Genomic DNA, 10,241 nt, shown 5'->3' with positions numbered 1-10,241 from the left:
GAATTATTAAAAGATTATATAATCATAACTTTAAGACCGTGAAATTAGTCGAAGCATGCACAAACTGATCCAGACACCTATATTAATCAAAATAAATAAATAAATAAATCGGAATTATAATAAGTGGTTGAATCGTATCATATTCATATTATATCTATTATTATTGTATTCATATCTATTATTAATTGTCCAAGTTTTGGATATCCAATTGTTATGTATTATCTACAATATGTATATCATATTATATTTAAAAAAATTAAATATTCTACAAAAATATTCATATAATATAATGGATTTCAAAGCTTATTTGATAATATATATATTTTACCCGTTATTCATAGGATCCAAAAAATGAGTTAATATCCTATGAATTTGGATCATCAGTAAGAGAGACCCATACCGTTGCGGCCATTTTTTATAAGGTTATGCTTTGGAAACATGCCAAGTAATAATGACATTACAACTAAGAAGGAGAAAAAATAATGATATGAAAAGGGAAGGAATATGAAAACTAAGCATATATTTCATCTGATTTAATTAGCCTACGCTTTTAATAGCAAAGGAATCATCACAATTCAACACACTATTTCATCAACTAATTTAAGTAACCCCCAGGAGATAAAAAAAAAAAAAGAAAAAAAAAGAAAAAAAAAAAAAAAAAGCAAAATCCAGCACACATCACATGTAGGGGAGATACTGCTACTTCCCCTTTGTATGATACAAAATATGAAGCAAAAGAAATATTTTCTCAGACGAAATCTTGGGACTGATTTGCTTCAGTGAGTCAGCTCAGTGAGGACGCGGTGGTGCTGCTCCTGCTGGCTTGCATTGATAGCACTTTGCGAAGAGCCCGAACGTGTCCACTTGCCGGACGAAGTTGGTCATGCTAGCCCATCCACCGAACCCAAAACCAACCACCAGCACCCACACCACCACGAAGGTGTTGATAACATACATGGCGGTCCAGCTTGGCAGGAAGAAAGGAGGCTTCTCTGCAGCATTCTGCCAGAAGAAACAATATTCAAATAAACTCAGTGCTAATAAACTACGTTTGTTTGCAATTTTTTTTGACAAAATATGCATCTGCGACAGACATGTAGTTGAACTATTTGAAAGGGAGGGAGTCAAGCCAGCCAGCCAGCTCAGATTTCAGGACAGAGGACAACACACCAACTGTAGCATATAACTAAATGAAAACGACATGCCACCCAACTCCATTCTCGTAATATTTCCAAATCCTAGCCTTAAATGCTCTCTTGTACATCTCCTGCATCCTCTCTCCATCTCTCATATCCAGTCTCCACTCAGCTGGGACAATGTATGTCACTGTGGACTGTGGGAATCCCCATCAAACGCGGAGTGTCCACTCACTCCATTAAGACCTCAACACCCCTAAAAGATCAGGATAACTACAGCTTTCTACTAAGAGTGAGAGAATTAGAGGCAGCGTTTTTACCTGTCTAGCAGAGGATTTTCTGTAAGTGAGCATGTGAGCTAGAGATGGGATAATGTAGACGGTGAAGCTGACCAGAAGAGCACCGACTGCTGAGTTAATGGGTCCAAAGAACGGGAAGATTATAGCCAAAAACCATATCGGGATCACCACTGGTAGCCTTGCAAGTGCCCTCAAGCAAATACTCTTGGTGTCATGCATCCCTATCACCTTCTCCCACACAAAGTACAATGGAGTGCATGCAAATCCAAATGTGATAAACTGCACCGTTCAAAACAATTTTACCTCGGTCAAATTCCCTTAAAAAGAACTTCTGTATATATATATTCTTTCAAGGGCAGTCAAGTAATCGAATCAATCCAGCCAAATTTAACTAGACCTGGTGAATGAGCATGAGGATAACCGCAGCATCGCGGAAACCATTCTTGGGGAGGAGAGCGAAGGCGTTGGAATGGTTGAGGAGCTCGTCTCCGAAGGCCCAGTAGACGGCGGTAGCAGAAGGAATGGTTAGTGTGAACACGTAGAGAGTAGCCATCAAGTAAATATACTTGAATTTTTGGGGCTTCCACATGGCATGCATGATTTCCCTGTAAAATTTAATTGATCAACTCCCCATTTAAAGTCCGTACGGACAAACAAAAGAACATTCAAAAATAAGGTTCAAGTGTGACCTAACTTTTCATTCTTCATCATTCACTCCCCCGTTCACTCGACAAGAACTATATATTAATTAATGGTGAAAGTAACAAGGGGGGTGAAGCAAGCTGGCGACAACTTGATTACATATGTACAGTGTTAAATGGCTCGATGGACCTCATGTTCATTGGATTCTCACTCTCTGTAGTTTTTACTAGTTACTACACTCCCACTATTGAGTCCCATGATTAGGAAACTATGCTAAACCAGGTAAAGACAAAAGAAGACTAGATTAAAAGGTAAAGCCTGTAGTAAAACAAGAAGGCTGGACCATTTTACTGTCCATTTCTATTCTCTCCTTGAGAAATGGAAAGGGAACAAGTAATATGATTTTGTCTGTGGGTCTCGAACCCCAACATGACCGGCAAAAGCTGCAAACAGAAGCCGTGTAGAAACAAGTGAAAGAAAAAGAGAAGAGGATAATAAAATCTTTCAAGTGAAAAAATGAAAAAGAAAAGGAAGCTTACACGGTGACAGCATGTCCACCAAAGGTGTAGAGGATGTTGGTGGCTCCGGTGAAGTAAAGCACCAACTTTGTCGGAGCAGAATGTGTGACGACTCCTACTTGGCCATGAATAAGAGCTGCTATGGCCATGTACCAGGCGGTATACGTGGTCATGCCAAGACCAAGAAAAGACCAAATACGGTAGTTATGAAAAGAGGGTATGAAAACTGTTGTGGCACAGCAAGCTCCAAAAATGTAAGTCCAAGTCCTCTTGTCCATATGGTCATTGATGTAGTAAATGTTACTGTTCACACCGAGAAAAAAACAAGAAACAGTTGAGAATCAAACAAGAAAGACATCAAACTTTATTTTTAATTTAGAATTGAAGGCTAAAACAGAAAATGATCATAAAGCTCTTACCTTGCACAAGCAATAAGTTGAATGACAGATCCGAAGAGTAAGAAGGTACAGTTGAAGGCAAGTCCTACTGCCTTCCAGTATGGACCCAGTAGCCCATCAAGCACTTCAAACCACTGAACAAATCCAAAAGAAAAAAAAGGAAAAAAACAAGGTTTAATCTTTTTTAATTACGTTGAGTTTAAATAGTTACTGTAATTTAAGATATTTTAGCATTGAAGATTAGGTATTAGTGGTGGTGGTGATCAGCAAAAACAAAACCTGTATGACATGGTTCTTGAAGTTAACGTTCTCTTTCTCCTTTCTGCTTCTGTACTCAATGTAAAGCACGCTTATGAGGTAAGCTGTCCAGCTCCCTACAATCCCATAGAATATCTGAAACAAAATCCCTGACAGCATACCAAGCTGAGAGAAGGAGTATGGAAGTGTCAGCAGTACTTGAGCTACCTGCAATAGAATCCATCAAAACCAGTCAATACTTTCTGTTTTTTGCAATAAGAACCCATGGAATCTTGAAAAGGGGCGTGGAGTGGAGGGATACAGTACTTGATTGGAGGCACAGCTGAACCAGGCATCCCAGACAGACCCACCATGCCAGAGAGCACTCTTGATACTAAACAAAGAGTGGTTCTCTTCTGTCTCTTCTTCCTTGCCTTCATGTTGATCTGTCTCGCTGTAGTTAGGAACAATTGCTTCTTCTGCTTGCTTCTGAGACGACATTGTCTTGGTTTTTCACTAAAAGCAACTTCTAAATCCTGGTAGATCTGAAACATGTAAAAGACAGTAAATGAGACAAAATACTAGATGATCAAAAACAACGCAACCCCAGAAAACGAAAGCCAGTTAAGACTCCCCCACCTCCCAGATCCAAATAAAACCACCAAATTCCCTCTCCCAGACTTGTAAGAAACAGTTAAGTCACTCACAGTCTCCACCCCACAGATACAAAAAGAAAAAACAAAACAAAAGGAACAGGGCCTTCAAACTTATTTCCCCCCATGATTACTCCACTTTCATGTATACTAACCTCGCTTTGAAATGTCTCTTTCGATATGGGAAAAAAGAAAGAGAAACTGAAGAACCTCCTCTATGACCCAAAATGACCTTGTTGATATATATATATCTATATATATATATATATATATATTCAAGCCCCTCCTTGCTACGTCCTTTGCTTGACTTTGATTTATCACCTTTTCCTTGTTTTCAGATTGGAAACAACCAACAAGCACGCTGTCAACAGGAACAGCACAGTTGCGAGAGAGTTTTTAAGATTTCTTCGTTCCAAGAACCAGAGTTAAGAATGCCTGCAGCCTGAGAACCCCGAAAAATATCTTCAGCTACGGATCTCTCTTGTAAACGCTCCCCGCTTTAATGCGCCACCAATCCTAGTAGACAAAAGGGCCAGAGCCGGACTTCAAAGACGGCGAGACCTCAAAAGCAGGGAAAAAAAAGATACACTAGAAATCAATTGTGTTTGCAGATGTTGAAGAAAAAGATCCTTTCCACCACTCCTATTCTCACCAATAAACCAAAATTATAAATACTCACTCACTGCTCCTGTCTCAACTACTGTAGCACTGCTGCTACTGCTATTATAGTCTAGTTTTCTCTCTCTCTTTTTTTTGTTCTTTTTAAAATTTTGGCTTTGAAATTCCTCACCTTCACTCTGTTTTTTTTAAAAAAAAAAGTGGAAATGAAACCCAAAATCCCTTGTTGTATTCCAACTGCACTCGTGATTCGATTCTTTTTGAGCCTTCGTTTTGGTGTTTGTGTGTGTGTGAAGAGAATTTAGAGATCTAAGCGATTGGGACCTTGTTCTAATCACTTGCTAAGGACTGAACCTAGCCATGGACCTTCCTTTTTATAAGCACCATAAAACCAAAATTACAACTTTAAAGTTTAAAGTACTTCTACCACCATCTTTTTAACTTTGTAATAAATGTCTTACTATATGCTACTAGTATTTATCTTGCCGTCATTGTTGCAGGTTTATTGATATCTACCCTCTTAACCTGTTCCACGCCCCTTTCTTTAATTTTTTTTTTTTTTTTTATAAATCATACCTCTACTTTTTACCAGCTTTCATCCATGGTTATTAAATCCCACTAGGGGTTGATCTAGTACACTGTACAGTTCGTTTATTGGATGAGTTAATGGAATTTTTATTTATATAAATTAGTAAAAATAATATTATTTTAAAATAAATTTAACAAGATTTGATGAAATTAATTATGTTAAATCGAGTCCACTTTAATTTTTTTTTTTTTACTAGTACAAACAAAGAAACGAATCAATCGAGCCCTAAACCAAAGATAACATATATATATATATATATATATATATATATATATATATATATATATATATTATTTTATCGCTAGAATATTTTTTTATGGTTATTGATTAACTAGGTAAGCTAAGAAATACTTTCATTCTCTAATTTAATAGGGTTCTCACTAGGTTAGTTGTGGTCTATTTAAATTTTGATAGCTACCAAGACTTACCTGGTCATTAAATTTAAAACCTGTAAAAATTAATCGAGTTGTATATAAGTTGGTCCGAATATTAACGTGAATAAAAAGAACCTTATTAAATTTTAAATTGCCTACAAATAATTATCATATCTATTAATTAACCTAACAAATTAAGGAATTTTATATAAAATTTGAATTGACCACAACTACTCGTTTTCATTGATGATTATTATAATTATTGCAAATAAAATGATGTCAATTGTGTTTGATTTGCATATGACAAGTATTATTTGAAATTTTAAATTAAACTATAAGACATACACACACACTTATTAAATAGTTGTGTTGTTTTTCAATAAGGCAAGTTAATGTTATCTTTTTAATTATATTATTTGAGAGATAATTTAATATGTATAGATACACATTTATTTTATTGTTTATTTAATTTAATTGTAAAAAATATTTTTAGATACCGAGATTTATTTATTTTTTTAAATATTTTAATATTACTCCAACTTATCACACAAATCATACATTAAATCTCACAAGATGCTATTCCTAATCCTTGACATTTTGCTTTATATATTTTTTATATATATAATATATATGCTTTTGACAAAGGGTGTGGTGTAAATTAATAAGCTCAGATCCAAATCCCAGTCAATAATTCCATGCATTTAATTTCCCAATTAATTCCTTTTCCACTTTAGTAAATGTCGAGACTTCGATTCCTTTCAAATGATTATTCAATTTTAATTTACTCGAAGCTCCATCAAACCTCCTCCCTGTCCCCTCCTTCAATACATAGATCCCATTCCACGCTCGCCTTCCATGCGCGTGCTACATGCTTCGTCTACATTGGAGGAGATGGATGTCTTGGATGACACGATATCTATCAGCGAGTGAGAGTGACACGATAGGATTTCTCTATCGTGGGCCGCAGAACCCAAGCAAATACGTGGAATGGAGGCCCATTGTGCTTTTATCGCCTTTTTTTAAAAAAAAAACTTTTATTATTATTTTTGGTAAGCAAAAAGAATCACGTCATGTGATGGGGGTAAATTGTTTTTACTTGGAAACTATTAACCACTCCAAGGATTTTCTAAAAGATTAGGATTTTAAACTATTTAGATATTGTTTGGAAATGTGTTGAAAACTGGTGTTTTTTTAAAATTTAAATTATTTTTATTAAAAATTAATATTTTATATGTTTTGAATTATTTTAATATACTGATATTAAAAATAATTATTTTAAAAATAAAAAAATATTCATTTTAATATATTTAACATGAAAAATAATTTGAAAAAGCAATCATAAACACATTTTTAGATAAGCCTTATTAAGATAGCGTATTCATTGCTTTTGTTGTTATGCATAATAATCTAAAAACAGAAATCCCTATATTAATTAGAAAATATATAATTCTAAATGTTTTGAAATTGATTTAATCAAATAACTGAGATAAAATTTATTTAGGAAATTAACGAATATTACGAGATATATCTCTTAAAAAATTCCACCGAAGGAATACATATATCAATTCAAGTTCATAACAATTATTCTTCGAGATTAGATTATGGGAATCCAGGCGGTGATTTATTTTAAAATATTGACATAAACAATTAATCGAAGGGAGGATAGAAAGGTCAATTTCTACATCCCAAATTTACCGAAGTAATGGTTAGCCCAAAAATAATAGGAGTGTGCAATCGGCGCAGCCGCACGCGTAGCCTTTGTTACCAGATATGTCTCAGCCCTTCTTACCAGATATGGCTCAAGCCGAGCTAATTATGACCAGCCAAGAAATCGTGGGCACGCTTTAAAAGAAAAACACGCGCGTAATGAACCACTCTAACCCCACTTGCCGCCGGCTCATCATAGCCGACATGCCTTTTCAAGCAACGGCTCAGTATCGCCCATTATATCCGGTTGGATCTATCCTTACCACTCTTTTATTTCTTAATAATTCAGCATTTTTTTTTGTTTTTGACAAAAAAAAAAAATTTAATTTACAGAACGTTCTCTTGCCTAAAGCAAACATCTTTTTTTTTTTTTTTCCATCATTGGTATATCTACTTTTTGATTATAAAATATGACGTTGATATTATATTATCCAAAAATTTTTTTTCCACTCTTGATAAAATTAGCATAGCATTAATACTTACTAGAAATAAAATAAAAAAAACTTCTTAAACATGAAATATTTTCTAATAGAAATGGTATTTTTTAAAAAAAATATGAAGTTGGATTTTTAATTCATTATGTTTTTACAACAATAGAGAAATGGGATTTAAACTCAATTAATCAATTTAAATGGCTAGTTTAAGATCAAATTCCTTTCTTAAGATGAAATTACGTTTTTTTTTCTTTGGTGTGTGAAATAATGCCTACTTTTATTGATAAGAAATTTATAGTGTTTAGTATCATGATTATGATTTTTTTTTAAAAGTATTTTTTATTTAAAAATATATTAAAATAATATATTTTTTTAAATAAATTGATAGTAGTACATCAAAACAATTAAAATATATTAAAAAATTAAATTAAAATAAAATAAAATTCAAAAACACTATTTAAACTCAAAAAAACAAACATACTATTTACAAGATAAGAATTAAAAAAGTACACGTGATTCACCATCTACTTTTATATCATATAACGAAATTTTAGGCTAAGAAATTATAGAAACTTTAGGCTGAGAAATTATAGAAACTATAAGCATTAGTCGTAAACAAAGTCAAGTGGTGACAGCAGCGGAAACCAAGATGGTGGTGGTGGTGGTGGAGCCACCAAGCCACCATGGTTGTGTGCCTGAGGAAATGCATGTAAAATGGAAAATGTGTTGCTAATATTCATTGCAAAATCCACATGATGCCCCGTTCAAACGGGGATTTGTCGGCTTGGTGAGGGTTCCAATCTTGGCCCGCTTCCCAGCCAAACGCAGCCTTCCACTTCAATTTCTCTTTCCATAATTACCCTCTAGTATATCCCTTTTTTCCCCCTCTAATTACCCCTTCGAGTGAGTGAACTTAAAAAAGAAATTGACCAATAAAGTACACATGGTGAGGTGGTGCCAACCAATAAAAGAGAGCCGCTTGGATTTGTCAAGCCATAAAATGTGAGTTTTTTTCAAACTTTGGGGCTTAGTGGGAGAAGTAATGATTAGTGAATTGATTTTGACGCCCCATTTTGGTCTTTTCCCTGAGGATCAAATTTCGGAGCATGTTCCATCCCATGCCCATTTTTTATATATTTTGTGTTTCCTACCATGGAATTTTTTTTAAAAAGTATTTTTTTATTTAAAAATATATTAAAATAATTTTTTTTATATGAGTATATTAAAATTATGAGAAAAAAAATCAATTCAATTATTTTTTCAAACAAAAATCACTCTTGACCTTTAGTCTTTAATTCACATCTTTCATTTAATACTATTTTTATTAAACTTAGTTCATAACACGTTGATATATAATCTAGCTTGATTGAGTTTCTCAAAGAATTAAGGAAATTAACTTATGATAATTTAGTTTAAAACTTAAGTCGATTAATGATTCAATCAATTCTATCAAAATCTATTAATTTTTTTACTTTTTTTAAATGATGTTGTTTTTTTTTTAAAAAAAAATTAACTTATATTAACTTACCAACTCCATGACCCAGACTTTACAACAATCAACCCCAGGTTAAATTTAATAACCATGCTTAATACCCTAAACTCTAATGTGGTTAAAAATATTTAAAACATATATTTTTTATTATCAAATAAAAAGAATTTAAAATATATTATTCTAAAAAAAAACAATGTAGAATAAAATATTGGAAATATAGTAATGATTAAATGTATTTACCATAAATTATTGGAAACGTTATAAGAAATATTAAAACCCATGGAAAAAACATTGTGGATGGTTCATGATGTTTTTCCATTTTGCCCTTTTAAAACTAGGTAAATACCAAGTTATTAGGGGTATTTTATCATTACATAACAGTTCATTTGTTATTACCATATTGATAAAGATGAGGTATATTTTTGTTCTGTACCCTTGTCATGTATATTGAAATGTCTATATTATATTTTGAAAATCAAAATTTTTAAAGCTGTTTCCAAAGGGTTTTTTCATTTTTCAAGTTTTTTAAGCACAATAAGCAACCTAAATTACTCACAAAAAGCTAAGTCTTACTCTTGGCCAGGGCATTTTGATATTTTTATAATATATATATATATATATATATATATATATATATATATATAATAATTGGTTGGTGGAGGTGCTTTATTGATATTTCAAATTTTAATATACAGTAAAAGTATCTGGATGCTGAGATCAAAAAAATTTAAAATTCCTTGTAGGCTTTTTTTTTTTTTTTTAATTTTAGCTTTTTTTTTCAAGGGGGTACAAGAAACTTTGGTTTTTTTGGTAAATATAAAATATTAATAAAAAGAAAAGATTGTAGGCATGCCTGACACACGCCAGCAAATAGACACCTCTTGCACTATTCAAGCGGTGTATACAGTGGAATCTAGTGATCAAAAGTCACCTTCAAATATGTCATCAGAAACACAACAACATCCTCTATGTGGTAGTGTGATGCATGTATGTGTCGGAGCTCTGTTTAGGTCCTGATAGTTTTTCTTCTCCTTCTTCCTCTTTTCTCTTTCTTCTCTTTGCTGAAGTATGGCGTGTCCTATAATGTATTTTGTATATGTAATCTAGCCCTCATTCTTTTTATTATTATATGTTTTTTTTATCT

The 10,241-nt window shown here is 33.0% G+C and overlaps 1 protein-coding gene across 3 annotated transcripts; it reads right to left on the bottom strand.

The window, feature by feature from the left end:
* Positions 1-503: 503 nt before the first annotated feature.
* Positions 504-4,855, bottom strand: LOC118037447 (auxin transporter-like protein 2). Of its 3 annotated transcripts, none has more exons than XM_035043424.2 (8): positions 4,039-4,855; positions 3,558-3,775; positions 3,273-3,458; positions 3,015-3,127; positions 2,617-2,898; positions 1,833-2,040; positions 1,457-1,714; positions 504-1,002 (listed from the first exon to the last, which is right to left on the bottom strand). In XM_035043424.2, exons 2-8 carry the CDS (start codon positions 3,729-3,731, stop codon positions 790-792), a joined length of 1,434 nt encoding a protein of 477 aa, XP_034899315.1. In that variant the 5' UTR covers positions 3,732-3,775; positions 4,039-4,855; the 3' UTR covers positions 504-789. The 3 variants fall into 3 exon arrangements, with proteins under 3 accessions (XP_034899315.1, XP_034899317.1, XP_034899316.1); XM_035043426.2 differs by having other exon boundaries at positions 4,205-4,855; XM_035043425.2 differs by lacking the exon at positions 4,039-4,855 and adding an exon at positions 3,870-4,010.
* Positions 4,856-10,241: the final 5,386 nt, after the last annotated feature.

This window comes from Populus alba, chromosome 16, assembly GCF_005239225.2.
Source record: "Populus alba chromosome 16, ASM523922v2, whole genome shotgun sequence".
Lineage (NCBI taxonomy): Eukaryota > Viridiplantae > Streptophyta > Magnoliopsida > Malpighiales > Salicaceae > Populus > Populus alba.
The sequence above is the reverse complement of the archived record's forward strand: the minus strand, read 5'-3'. Positions and strand labels throughout refer to the sequence as shown.